Source organism: Artemia franciscana, chromosome 2 (genome assembly GCF_032884065.1).
Source record: "Artemia franciscana chromosome 2, ASM3288406v1, whole genome shotgun sequence".
NCBI lineage: Eukaryota > Metazoa > Arthropoda > Branchiopoda > Anostraca > Artemiidae > Artemia > Artemia franciscana.
In genome coordinates, this window is record NC_088864.1 from 7,090,270 (window position 1) to 7,105,618 (window position 15,349).

At 38.1% G+C, this 15,349-nt stretch overlaps 1 protein-coding gene across 1 annotated transcript in view; it reads right to left on the reverse strand.

Annotated features, from left to right (window-relative positions):
• The window catches only part of LOC136034056 (glutamate receptor ionotropic, kainate 1-like), a 126,825-nt gene that overhangs the window by 19,934 nt on the left and 91,542 nt on the right, over positions 1-15,349 (reverse strand). The window contains exon 7 of the mRNA XM_065715170.1: positions 12,908-12,961. Coding sequence (XP_065571242.1) covers positions 12,908-12,961 — 54 coding nt within the window. The remainder of the gene's footprint in view (positions 1-12,907; positions 12,962-15,349) is intronic.

Below are 15,349 nucleotides of genomic sequence, written 5' to 3' on the forward strand. Positions count from 1 at the left end.
TTCCCCTGAGGTTTGACCTTAATGCTTCATGCTCTTTTTATTTATAGGATCAAACATGCCCTCTTCTCTAGAATAAAAAAAAAACACCCTGTATGTTAACAATAGTAAACTTGTATAACTTACAACCCTTGCACCAGGGGCTAATCTGGAGGCTTAGTTATTTAACCTTTGAACTGTTTTAAATAACATGGTGACTTCAAAATTATCAATCGGACGCATTTGGGGAAATAAGAGGATGAGTGTGCAAGCCCTTGGATCACTTTTAACCCTTAAAAAGTGAACTGGAACTTTCGATCTCTAATTGAATGAGCCCCCCCCCCAAGTTCATACAAAAATCTTTTCCTTAAGAAGCCTTATGTGTCAACATTGAGTAACTAGCCTAACTTAAAGCCCGTGCTCCAGGAGCTGGACAAATGGCAGTGAATAGGGAGGGGCTGACTGTTTTCTGATTATCTTAGATTCTTCAAAATTGAACTTGAAATTTCAATTTCCAAGCGAATGAGCCTCCTTCAAAGTTTATACGACCATCCCTTCTATAAAAACCTTGATTTCAACAATGGGTAACTTACAATAACCTACAGTCCTTACCCGAAGATTTTTTTTTTTTTTTTTTTTTTTTTTTTAATCACATTTTATTATTCGGTTGTAACTTGAAAGTTTTAGTGCCTTTTCAAAAGTCAAAACTGATTGGAGGGCAACCACCCCCAGTAAATACCACCTCGCAAAAATACCCCCTGGAAAATATCTTCCTGTGAAATATCTCCCTCCCCGGAAATGCCCCTTGCGGTTGGTTGGTATCCAGTCTCTTTTGACTTAGAAAAAAGACTGCCTGGGGATTATAAAACAATTACCACATACATCCTCGTCTCATCTCTCCCTTAGAGCTAATTCTGTATTTATCCGAAGGCTCAATGAGAGCTGAAATATTTTGGCATCAAAATACGCCTTTTGAGGTATCTCCCTTTCTCCCAACTACAAAAAAAAATCAGAGAACCCCGTTGCAGAAGTTTAAGTGCCTTTTCAAGTTATGTAATTTGTCCATTGCTTTCAGATAGTGTTTTTTATTAGGAAACATTTTTCGCTTGAATGTTTCCTGATTGAGGGGTCGGGAGGGTTTTACATGAGAAGTGCATTTTTGAACGGAGGCGGAGAGGGCAAAACTTACAAATAAATTTTCTTTTCCACTTTCCTTAGCACTTCTCAACTAAACCAAAAAATAACAAAACTTAAATAAAATATTCAAATTTAGAAAACCATATTTTCCACGACGGGGGTATTTTCCAGGGGAGGGTTTTTCCATGAAAGAGGGGTATAAACACCTAAGCCCGTAGACAGTGACAGGGCGAAAGAAACCCTCCATTAACAGACATAAAAAAGGAGAAATAAATCTGGCTTCAAGAGTTTGTGACGTCTGATTTTCTTTGTTTTAGTGACAACATAACAGCATTTTCTATTAATCATTTGAACAATCATGATTTTAAAAAGCAAACAATTCCAACAAGTTTGAATATGTAAAGATTCTGACTTTTGTTTTACCCAATGTAGGTACGGTAGTTGAGTTGGACGAGAGTAAGTTATAAGAGGGCTCAGTTTCACAACTCAGCTGCACGGTTGTTCAGTTACACGGTTGTTCAGTTACACGGGTGTTCAGTTACACGGGGATTTAGTTAGATGGGATTAAGTTGCACGAGGGTTCAGTTATATGAGAATTCAGTTATACAGGGTTCATTTGCATGGAGGTATGACAATCCCCCTTCCAGCACCTGGGGCAGGGGCCATAAGATATGAGGTTTTTATTGGGAGAGTATATGGAGGCTTGACTTAATTTGACTTAATGCTCCTGCCAAAATGCTTCCGGCATCGAGAGTGAAACTACACGGTGCCTCCATTTAGACCGGTCTCTTGCAAGGATGTGGACATCCTCCTGAATATTTGCCATGGCTAAGAAGGCACCTGACCCGCCGTGCAGCACGGGATCAAAGTAAATAATCGTTCGTGCGGGAGTGTCGGGGGCATGCAAAGGAGATGTCCATACCAGCGTAGTGTTCGTTGGGCGAGTTGGCCTGAGAAGGGCGTTTGAGCAGTTAACACCAGGAGGTTCTTGTTGCTAACAACTTCGTACCAGCGTAGTCCATCAATACGGCGAAGATGTTTAGTTTGGGCTATATTTACGGTGCTAAGCACAGACTGAGTGGCTGGCCAGGTTTCGGCTCCATAAAGAAGCACGGATCCCACCGAAGCATTGTATATGCGCATCTTGGTCCCTCGGCTGATAGAAGGCTTCCTCCAAAGGGCACTTAGTCTTCCCACTACAGCTGAGGCTTTGGCGATTCGGTGCAATAGATATTTGAGGTTTGATCCTTCATTTGAGAGGATAGAGCCAAGTTATGTAAATTCCTCAACAACCTCAGCTAGTTTGTCACCGACCATTTGGACTGGCGGGGGACGCGGTGAGTTACGAGGCTCAACAAAAATCCCTTTCGTCTTCTGCCAATTAATCGACAGCCCTATCTTTAAGGCTTCATCAGCAAGGATCTGTAGGGCTACTGTGAGCTTCGATGGTGAATCGGAGACAAGAACAAGGTCATCAGCATAGTCAGCGTCTGAAAGTACTCTATCGCTGTAATGCAACCCAAACTGGGGGCGGTTTATGGTCCGAGTCATAATGTAGTCGATGACACAGTTAAATAGCTCTGGAGCAACAGTACAGCCTGACGGACTCCAAAATTGATATCAAATGAGGAGCTGCGTCTGCCATCGACTTGCACGCAGCTCTTAGTCCCTTCGTGGAGCCGCTCAAAAAGTTTGCAGTACTTTGCTGGTTATCCCGTTGTTTTCAGTGTGAGCCAGAGTGATTGCCAGTCGACAGAATCGAAAGCAGCCTTGAAATCCACAAAGGCAACATATGCTCTTTGTTGAAATTCTTGAGTCTTTTCAATCAGCTGCCTCATTGTGAATATTTGCTCCACGGTGGACCCTCCTGGCGTGAAGCCAGCCTGTTGAATTCTTCGTTGGCTTCTGATGAAAGTGGCACAGCGGTCCAGGAGGGTCATAAAGAAGAGCTTCCCGGGCACAGAGAGGAGTGTGATGCGACGATACTTGGAGCAGATTCTTCAACTACCTTTCCGTTTCCAGAGAGGCAGAATGATGCCCGCTCGCCAGTCTTTTGGAATCCATTCTATACGAAATACTATGGAGAAGTACTTGGAGCCAGAGAAAGGTCGCTGCCCCACCATATTTCAGATGTTCTGCAGGGATACCACTGAATCCTGGGGATCGGTTGTTTTTCATCAGTTTCAGAGATTTCAGGATTTCTGTAAAGGTGAAAGGGTGTTGCTCACTTTCACATGGGGCCTCAGGGGTGCTGGATGCCACTTGAAGAAGTTTAGGATCGGGCTGGCTAACACAGTCCAGGTTTAGAAGTAAAGAGAAGTGATTCTTCCAGGTAGACAGTTGAGCGCTCTCGTCAGTGAGAATATTTCCATCAATATATGATAGGCGGCATCATTATATGATATATGATTATATGATATGATAGGGCCTAGGGAGGATGGCTTTCCATCTGTAAGATCCCGAAGGTGTTTGCATAGAGCGCATGTGTCACCCTTTCTGGCGGCCTCCTCAAGATCGGCGGCCTTTTTTTCGGTGAACAGCTTTCTGTCTCAGTGGAGGAATTTATTTCTTACGCCATCTAGACGTCTGTAGGTAACCATGTCTTTCGCTAGGCGTGCTTTGTGACGCTGTTCAATAGCATCTAGAGTTTCCTGCGATATCCAGAACTTTTTCTGGGCTTCAGACGGCCGATAGTACTTTCAGCCGAAAGCAATACGCCGTCCTTGAATAGTTGTCATACTTCTTCAGATTCTGAAATTTGACCAAGACAGTCGAAACGGTTTGAGATGGAGACAGCAAAGACCTGGCGCGTGTTGGAGTTTGCGAGATTGTTCAGGTCTAATTTGGGGGGATGGTGATCACTTTTCTGGGCTTTCAGGCGTAGTCTAAGGTTAGAGACGACAAGCCTGTGGTCGGTGTTTTCCAATTCTGCACTTCTGTAAGTTCGGCAATTAGTTATAGAGGAAGGCCAGCGTCGGGACACGATTATGTAGTCTAACATCTTTCTTGTTCGTCCGTCATTGCTATACCAGGTATATTTGTGAACTTCTTTCCTTTCAACAAGGGTGTTGGTGATCACGAGATCGTGCATGTTGCATATCTGAACAAGCCTTAGCCCATTATTGGTCAAGCAGTCGGGTGTTACAGGTCCTAGAACATTGTTCCAAACGCCGTCTGTATCTCTGACACTGCCATTGAAGTCGCCAAGAAGGGTTAAAACGTCATGAGGGGATACTTTTGCTAGGATGCTAGACAGCTGGGCGTAAAAACGATCTTTCACCTCATCAGAGGCTTAGTTTGTTGGGGCGTAGCAGACAATGATGGTCCTTTGTCCATGTTTATGCTGGATATGCACTGTTAATATCCTGTCTGATATTTGCTCGTGAAAAAGGAGGCACCTCCAGGTCCAAGAGTCTAGCACAAGTGCGACTCCATTAGTTTTGGTTCTCTGATCACCCTACCAGATTAGGTGACAGCCTTCACCAATGTCTTCAGAGTCGTTTCCTATAAGAAGAGCTTCAGTTTCGCCTGCTACAGCCACACTAAAACGCTTGAGTTCTATCCCAAGCATTGACTTCGCTCCAGGGAAGTTAAAGGTCAGAACGATCCAGATGGCCAGGCGAAGACCACCTTGGTCAATAAGGTTCAAACGATGGTCAAATTTCGGTCCGGGGACATGCCGAGGTCTTGAAGGGTAAAAAGAAAGTAGATCATCCGAGGCAATAACATCACTATTCGTTGCAATTAGGTTCGGATGGAGGGTCACAAGCCCATCCGCCCCTAGGACTGGGACATGATTAGCTAGAGAAGTCTAACTATTGAGTGTCCCTGGGGTGGGCTTCACCCACCTTGTGAGGTAAAGGCCACCCTTAGCGTGCAGCGTTTAGTTAGAGGATTCCCCCATATCCAGTGGCACGTGGTCAGCAGACCAAGGTCTGATTCGTTCCGGACGAGCTCCACCCACCACTTGTGGAGCGGTGGAGGGGCTACTTCAATTGTAAATTGAAAGTTCCAGCGCTCTCTTTTAAGATTTAGCCTGATTTCCAACCTGTTGCTACTGAATAACTTGTGATCGGTTAGTGTTTAAAAAAAATTTCTTATTCTAGTTCAGCCGCTTGTGTTTCAGCCGTCATTTAACAGTCCAATTTTAGCATAAGGAGTGACATTTTGAAAAGGGGGTGGCCCCCTCATATACAGAATAATTTTTCTGTGTCTAAGTTTTAATGTTACTCCTTTTATTCAGTTGCAAGAAAGTTGTCTTTTAAATTTAGTTAATTTGGCGGTAAGCCAAAAATGAGCAGAAATAAATTCAAATGATCTTCCATGTGTACAACTAGCACAAATCGCTATGAATAAATAAATGTAATCCAAAAGGAATAGAAATCACAATGAATAGCCAAGTCAACCTCAAAACGATCAAAATCAACAAGAGTAGGGCTGATACCCCCAATTCCCTTATGACCAGAACATAATTAGCCCCAAAAGTTTCAACTTTATACCCCTATTCTTTCTCTAAATATTGTTGAGGTAACTTATCCGAAACCGCAAACACACTACGTTTTGGTTTAGTTTTAAGGCAATATTTATTTTCAAACAATAATGGGCCAATTACAGAATTGTAGGGGTTGATATGCCCAATATCCCTAAAGACATGTGTTTTAGATCGTTCTACTATGCTGAACAAAATGCCTGTCTCGGAATTTTGACTGAATGTGCTTAGAAAATAATTGAGCTTGAGAGAAGGACTGCCTGCGCTCCAGTCACTTTTTACTCTTAAAATGGGCCCTAGAATTTCTAATTTTGAACCAAATTAGCTCCCTTACAAGTCTCAAGAATATTTCATGTAATTGAAGAGTGGTTCTGCCTATGATATTGCTGATTTACCCTTTTGAAAACCTTGAACATACACGGTTTTTTCATTTAATTGAAACTCCTCCTAAAAATTTCCCTAAGAGTTTCACTTTTATACCCTTAGCGTCATTATTTACTGTAACTGTTGTGATAGCATTAAAAGTATACACATAGTGCCTTTTGGCTAGTTCAAAATCCCCCACAAATTACCCTTAAGGTCCAAGTTAATAATACAACTTATTCTTGAGATATTACTTTAACACCTTCTTGAAAGTCCAGATGGTCATAGCTTATCTTGATTTAGATTAACATCCGTCAAAATATTCCTTAAAAGCTTCACGTTAATACCCTTAGCTTGCGTAGTAGCAATAGTTGTAGCAACATTAGTAGCAGTGTGCGCATTGCATCTTTTTTTCTTCAATAATTCCTTCAATACGCGCTGAAAGTTTCAGCTTAATACCATTAACCGTTCCTGAAGCATATCTGATACGTCCTCTTGACAACCTCTGTGGGCATAGTGTGTTTCCATTTAGTTCCATATCGTTTCTATACATCCTAAAATTTTTGCCTTAATATCCTTAATTTAAATAATAGTAGAGCAATACTTCCTTAGACCTTAGTTAAGACTGTACCTCCTGAGGCACCTAGGGTATCAAGGAAGAGCCACCAATCTTCTTTCATGTTTGCTGCCGCAGTAATGTCCTCCCATTCTGATAGACCGGAGATGTGCAGCTTTCGTAGATCCCTTTGGTAAGTTCATCGCAGTGTGTTTCTGGGTCTTCCCCGATTACGAGTTTCTGGTGGTTGCCAGCGTAAAGCAAATTTTGAGAATCTAAGGTCATCCATACGTAGGACGTGTCCCAAATATCTCCAGCTTATGAATCTGACGATGTCGGTTATTAGAAGTTATTGCGTCATTTCACGGATGGACTGGTTTGTCATTTTCTGTCATCAGTGGATGTTCAATATTCTGCGAAGACACGAGTTTTCAAATGCAAGGACTCTTGTCTCTTGTTCTTGATTTACGAGCCATGTTTTTGCTGCGTAGAGCAGTATTTGCATTACATTGCTGTTGAAAAGGCGTAGCTTCAGATGCAGTGAAAATTTCAGAAATTTCCACACTTGACTTTATTGAAAGCACCATTTGCCTGTCCTTTTCTGGTGAGTATACTTGTTCAACATTTTGGATGCCACATTTAATGGACAGAGGAAAGTCACTAGTTGCCATGCATTTGGTTTTATCAGCATTGAAACGTAAGAAAGATGGTCTGCCTTTACCGTGACCTCGTCAAGTCATTCTTGAAACTACTTTTCGCTCGAATCAAGCACTGTTAAGTCGTCTGTGAAGTCAATATCATCGACCTGGACTTCGGGGCTTAATCTGAAAATCAGCATAAAACTCCGATCTTTTTTATGTATCTTTTGATATTATAGTTCCGTTTTTTAGAGTTTCAGTTACTATTGCGCCGGGTTGCTCCTTTCTATAGTTCGCTACCACGAAATGTTTGATAAAATCTATTTCTCTTAGTTGATTGAGAGCAAAAGCACTTTGTGGAACGTAAGTGCAATCATGCTTCCTTAGCAAATATTGACGGCCAAGCGTTATATTTAGAAAAAAATAGATAAGATATCGACTTACGTCTGATCGAACAATCATCTGACTAGTATGCATATTTATCTCAAATTCCGTATGTCAACTAACCTAGCCTAGCCTATTACCTCATCCCTATATATTTAAATAAATATATATATATATATATTTAAATATATATATATATATATATATATATATATATATATATATATATATATATATATATATATATATATATATATATATATATATATATTATATATATATATATATATAGGCCCCTCCCACGCTCATTTTTTCCCAAAGTCACAGGATTAAAACTTTGACAGAGCCATTTTGTTCAGCATAGTCGGAAAATGTAATGACTATATCTACAAGGACGACTTATCGCCCAAGAGTCCCCGGGGGAAGGGCAGCAAGCCATAAACTTTGCCCATTGTTTACATAAAGCATTGGTTATTGGGAAGTGTACAGATGTTTTCAGAGGGATTTTTCTGGTGGTGAGGGGGTCGAGGGAGAAGGGTTATGTGGGAGGATCTTTCCATGGAGGAATTTATCATGGGGGAAAAGATATTCCATATAGGAGGCGCTGAATTTTCCAGCATTAAAAAAACACAATGATGAATTAAATAAGTTTTTTTCAACTGTAAGTAAGGAGCAACATTTAAACTCAAACGAACAGAAATTATCACGCATTTGAGGGGGTCTGTCCCAGCCTCAACACCTCGCTCTTTACGCTAAAGTATTTTAGTAATTTCGGAAGAGCTATTTTTTCCAATTAAACAGCCTTTGTGATTCAGGGGTCATTCTTAAAGAATTGGGACAAAATCCGAACTTTATTATAAAGAGCGAGGTTTTGACGAGGGGTGAACCCCCTTATATAAGTAATAAAAATATACGAATTTAGAAGTTCGTTACGTAAGTTAATTTGTAAGTTACGTATATTTATTACTTATAAAAACGTTCGTAAATAAAATTAAAAGTTGTAGTGGACTTTTTAAGTAACCGGAAAAACTGGAGGGCAAATAGGCCCCCTCCCACGCTCCTTTTTTCTCGTAGTCGTCTTATCAAAAATTTTGAGAAAGCCATCTAGCCAAAAATGTAAAATTAATATGCAAATTTTATTTTAATTATTCATGTACGGTGAGCCAAAATTAAAACCTGCATTAATTCAAAAACATTCGCAAATTAAATAAAAACAGAAAATTTAACTGAAAGTAAGGAGAGACATTGAAACAAAGAGAAATTATTCCGTATATGAAAGGGGCTGTCCCCTCCTTAACGCCCCGATCTTTACGCTAAAGTTTGACTCTTTCTTACAGCTCTACTTTTTAAAACAACAAACAACTTTTTATTGTTAAAAAGCCCCTTTCATATACGGAATAATTTCTGTTCATTTTATGTTTTAATGTCACTCATGAATGAAAACCGATTTTGCGGTTAAATTTCAAAATACGTTTGATAGAGCTATTGCTGGATCATCTACTTTATATTTGCGGATTAGTGCTGAATTCATGGTCCACAGGGGGAAATGAAGTAAATGTTTTGCAAATTTGAATTGTACTGAAATGAGTTTACGTTTATCTGTTTATGAGAAATCTTCCAAAATGGTGCTGTATATAGGAAATTTGGTTTGCAGTGGGAATATTTACGAGAAAATAAACTAAACATTTTTTCAAACTTCCTTGTGTGATCATTGAACACTTTTTTTAACAATTTAATGAAAACGAAAAAAAAATTGCTGCGGCAATTCATATGACGGTATGTTACACAGAAAAAATTTACGGTTGAGTAGAAAAAAATGAAGAACAATCATTGGGTTTTGTTTGCACTGTTGTGAAAAAGCACTTGTTTGTAATAGAAGATTTTTTCAAGCATCTCGGATAAGGAGTGATAAGTTTTAATAAAAATAAATATTATTTTTAATCCCTGCTATTTTCACTCCCATTTTTTTAATTCAATAGATTTCCTGGTATTTCTCTTAGCGAGGGGAGAAGACAAAGAGTAATTTCAATAAAAGGAAATTTCTATCACATCTACATATTTTTGGAATTGAATACTACCAATAATAGTAGGAACGCACTGCAGCACTAAGCCACCTGAGGCAAGGACAGCTGCGCATGTACCTCCTCTACCCCTCTATTCAGAGCCCCACTCTCACTCTAAACCTTGCCAAGATTGCGAGAGCAACACTTTGGTTTTGTCCCGGTTTTTCTTTTCCTATGCCACCGATCTCGGCTTATTCCTGGAAACTGGGTCTAACCTGTGCGGTTCTTACGGAAAGTGGGGACATCAGGTCGGACTGATGAATATGACATTACATTTTGGAAAGCTCCGCAAAACTCTTGCCTGGGGCCAAAAAAGGACGGTTTTTGCTTGTCCACGAACCATAGCCTATGGTGTGCGAAGTAAAGTGGAGTTATATAGCCTAAGTCAGAGAGGAATATCTGAAGTTGTGCAGCCAAGCTTTCGTTTTATCAAACCATGTTTCTGCTTTCCAGTGGAAAGCTCCGTTCTAGCAGGCAAGCAGGCAGGCACAACTTTCAAATTGAAGATGGACTAAAATCTATAAGTGTTAAATATATGCGGCAGTTACCCGGCCTCACAGCCAATATATCTTCTTTGAATGATAAATCGAAAAATTTACAGAAGCAAAAATATGGTATTTTCCCGCGGGTCCGAAAGTGCTGCCATCTATTGTTTCTACCCATTTCTGTTCGTGATTTCAGCTGAGTTTATCATTCGGTTTTTTGGACTTGGGATTGTGGTAGAGAAATGGTATGAGATGTGCCTAATAAACTTTAAAAGTTCTCTCATTGCTAAAGAAATTGGAGCTTTGTGGTGACGTTAGAAAGTTGGCCTACGGTAAAAAAAAATCAACTTTTGAACTAAGACAGATATAATTTTTTTTTCGACGGCAGTTGAGAGCTCTTAATGAGCTCATCAAAGTATGTGACATTCATTTTTTGTTACAAAAATTCCTTCATGAGGTATACCAGTTTGAAAGTTTTAAGGGGCTGACAACTTCAGTAGTAAGGTACACACTGAAACGAAATCTAGGCCAATACAAATTGTGAGAAATATAGAGGACTTGTAAGCAACAGTCGGCTGTTAGGTAATAATCACCTTCGGCAATGAGGGGTTTGCCACTTTTGCTAGTTATTGTACCTATTATTTGTTTCCGGTGTATTTGATGATTAAACCAATTTGGTTCCAGTGGTAAGACATGTAGGAGACTTGTAAGTAATAATCGGCTGTTGGGCTACAATCATCTTCAGCGATGAGGGGTTTGCAATTTTTGCTAGTTTGTGTACCCATTTATTTGTTTCCGGTGAACTTGATGTCTATCACGGGAGAGGGACTTGTAAGTAAGAATCTGTTCACTTTGGGCTAGAAATTTGTGCAAATTGGTGCACATTGTATTCGATCTCTTTAAATCTGACAGAATTGAGTGTTTACGCAACGGGTACAAACGATAACGTAAAACAATGAGGTAGAATTGTAATAACTAGTGTCACCTATGGTATTTTAATCCTGAAAAGTTACGGATAGCTTTATAGTACCAACTAGATTATATAAGATATTGTTCCAAGTTTTCATCCGTCACGATGTCTACGATTGAAAAGGATGAAGTTCAACTGGCTGCAAAGTCAATTTAGTCCCTTCTTTCGATATTGTTTTGTAGTTGTTGTTTTTTTCAACGCTGAGGAATAGCCTTTGGTCCTGTGACCAAAGGCAATAACCAAATGATTGCGTTCTTGCTTGAACATACCGTTTTAAAAACTTCGGTAGGCTGACAACTTCATCATTTAACTGATAGTGAAGAAACAAGCACAAACAAGAATGTAAAACAATGAGATAGTTTCGTAATAATTAATAGAATTTCATCTATGGTATTGTGATCCTGAAAAGTTAGGGATAGCTTTATAATACCAACTAGATTATATGAGATATTGTTCCGAGTTTTCATCCTTCACGATGCCTACGATTGAAAAGGATAAAGTTCAACTGACTGCAAAGCCAATTTAGTCCCTTCTTTCGATACTACTTTGTTGTTGTTTTATCAAACAATGAGGAATAGCCTTTGATCATGTGATTACTGATCAATAGCGAAGAAACAAAACCAAAGTTTTGCTCTCGCACCACTTTAGTCGGTCCGGACAAAGGTTGCCGCAACACTTCACGTTGCCCGGGCAACGTAGGTCTAGTTTTGTTTAAATCTTTCTTTTTAGAACTCTTCCCACCCCATTAGGGGGCAATATGCTTTTCATTTGGCACTAGATGCCAAAAAGATGGTCAAAAAGTACAATCATCAGCAATGTGTCATCTTTCATCAGTAAATTTTGCCTTAGCACTATCAAACTTTTATTTCATTACTGCCCTAGGAGGTAGGGTAAAACCAAACCTTTTTTAAAGCTTATTATTTGACATACATTCAGTCAAACTGGTACCTAAGACTAATTATAAAATGTTTAGCATATCTTCCTCCGTCTTTCGAAATGCTCACTTTCCAGACCCGTACTTGATCACTGTCATTACCGTAGCTTCCAATATCAATTGATAGAAGCTACTTTGTCGTATTGGGGTTCAATATAAATTTTAATTTTCTGAAGAGCATCCCACAGCACCCTTTTGAATTGAAGCAACTGAAATAAGGATTTTTTTTCTGAGTTTCAAACCGAGAGAAGTTCATCGACAAGCCGTAAACAAATTAAAAACATATATTTGGGAGCATAAAGTTGATATATCTGGGCCTATAAGATTTGAATTTACTATATCAATCGTTTTAGCCCATATGAATGGCAAGGTTAAACAAGGTTTGGTAATAGGGGGTGCTGAATTAATATATACAGAAACGCAGGAAATCAGCAAAAAATAAGCTAAAAATATTTAGCATGAAACTATTTAATAAGGTATAGCTTTCCTCTAAAGGTGTAGCAGTCTTTTGTAATTGATGATTACATTTTACGGGCGAGTTACCCCTCTCAGTTCAAACTCTAAGGGGGAGTTTGTGATAAGATTTCAGTTGGTTTCCGACCACCAAAAGAGGATAAACCCTATTTTGTCTCATGGCTGGGAGTCAAGTACAGATTTCAAGTTTTTTTTAACTAATTAGTTTGGTTTATTTAATTCCTCGCTCCAACGTTGCAATACTGACAAAAAATTGATACAGTCCTAATATTGTCATAATTGGAAAAAAAAGAAAAGAATGTCTTAGAAAAGCGCTATTTTCAGGTACGAATGGACCTCAAATACGTCTTGGAGGGGGGAGAACATGTTTTATTTTATGTCCTTTGTACTTAATCAATAAATAAATGCTCGTTAGGTGCAAAAAAATATATTACTTACCAAAGATGTGAAGAAATAGTGATAGCGATAATCGTTCATCTGTAACTGCAAAATCTGAAAAAGAGAGTGCTCATTATCCTTTGTTTGATTTAACGGGTCGAACATAATAAATATGTAAATATCGAAATAATAAATATCGAAATAATAATAAATATCGAAATAAATATCGAAATAATAATAAATATCGACATAATAAATATCGAAATAATCGCATAATAAATATTGTATTTTATAGCCTTCTGCTTCAAGGTAACTTAGTAGCATTTATACCTAAAGAAAAATATTTGCTACCATTGTGAGGATGTGTTAAATTTAGAAAAATAAATGGAAATTCCGATTTCGTATCATCTAGGAATGAACTTTTTTTTTATTAAAAATAAAAAAGCAATTTTTTTTTTCAACTAAAAGTAGGGAGAAAATTAAAAATTACAGCGAAGGGAAATCACTATTTATATGAGGTGGTTTACCCCGCCCTCAACACCTCGCTCTTCATGCTAAACTTTTTAGTCCTTTAAAAAAGCTTCTTATTATTCTAATTAAACGAACCTTGAATTTCAGGAGTCGTTCCTAAGAAATTGGGAAAAAACTCAAACTTTAGTGTAAAGAGCGAGGTGTGGAGAGGGAACAACCCCCCTCATATACGGAATGATTTCTGTTTGTTTTAAGTTTTAATTCTGACTGTTTTTAAATAATGCCAATAAATATGGCTCCACCTCGACGGAAAAATCGATCCCTCCACGAATATATCCTCTAAACAATTCAGTTCCTGGTGAAAATTTACCCGGAAACTTACCCTTAATATTTTCACGTATAAAGTTAAGTCGGCAAAGAGAAATCAAGACATAAGAAGATATCATATAGAAATTCTGAAAAGACAAACTGGATAGAATTTCCCCAAAAAAATTCACCCCCTGGAAACTCCCACCTCATGTAAAATGCTTGCCGTTACAAACACCACCCCCAGCAGAAAATTCACCCCCGCCAGAAAAACTTCCTAATAACAAACAGTATGCCTAAGCAATGGGCAAATTTTATAAAAAAGATCTTTCCTAGGGGCTCTAGAAGGTCATGTTATCTCCAAAGACATAGTCATCAGGCCTTTCAACTATGCTGAACAAAATTGCAAGCTCAGAGTTTTGATCATACAATTTTGAGAAAAATGGGTGTGGGATTGGGCCTAGCTTCCCTCCAATCCTTTTGGTCTCTTAAAAAGGGCAGTAGAACTATTAATTTCTATTTGAATAAGCCCTCTCCTGATATGCTACTACCACTGGGTCGACAAGATCACCCCCGGGGAAAAAAACAAACAAACATGTATCCATGATCTTTCTTCTGGCAAAAAATACAAATAAAAGTTTTAACAACGTAATTTGCACAAGGAATTCAAAGAGTGAATAAGATAATCAGAGCTTCTAGGTTCTTGTTTTAGTATTTTTTTTTTCATATTCCAGCTTTTTAATATACGTTAAACATCCTCTCTGCATTGTCAATAATCCCTTCTGTGTGGCAGCGACCTCTTTAAACCAGAAACTCTGCTTCTTTTCCAATGCTTTTATTTATTCGATGGTCGGAGAAAAGCTTTACCAATGACATCGATACATGCGTGCTTTATGTTAGCATAAATAAAAAATTACTGGTTTTCCACATATTGAACGGCTCAGTAAAAAAAAAAAAAAAAAAAAAAAAAAAAAAAAAAAAAAAAAAAAAAAAAAAGTCATAATCTCTGCTTAGTGAGTTTTCGTTTTTGGTATGTTTTGATTAACCAAATATAGAAAAACCAAACATCAGCCTGAACAGTGCAGGAAACTGGTAAAGAATGAAACTTTGGTCCATAAGTATGACTTTGAATGGAAGAAAACTTTGTTGCCAGAATTTCTGTTCAGTGATTTGGTATCTTACATTACATGTTTAGGAACTAAACATAAAAGCATCAAACAACTTGAACAGAACATGAAACTCATAAAAGAGGAAAATTTGTCACTTTAGCGTGAATTTGATTGGAAGAAAAACTTTATAATTCAATATTATTTATAATTTTGTCTCTGTTTTGACAAGCATTGAAAAAACAAAATATATTTAATATTCGTTGTTTTAGAGAAAATATTAAGCAATAAAAGTAACATTTTTAGAATCAGAAGACAATTAGCCTTCTGTGAATATGTGAATACAACTGGAACACTGAAAGAATGTATAAATCAAAATAGGTTAACTGCTATTTTCTTTTAGGTAAGTCAATAAACTAATAATTTCAAGTGTTTGACCTGAAATAATTTTAATAGTAACCATATTGTGTATAGCTGAAGTTTTTAGCTATTCATTCGTACATACGATTCTTCTCGATTCCTATTTCATAACAAGATGTGAGGGTTTGAGTTTTATATAATTTTGCTCAATTATATACTGGTTTTATACCCTACTATTGCTTCATTGCTTGTGTCACCA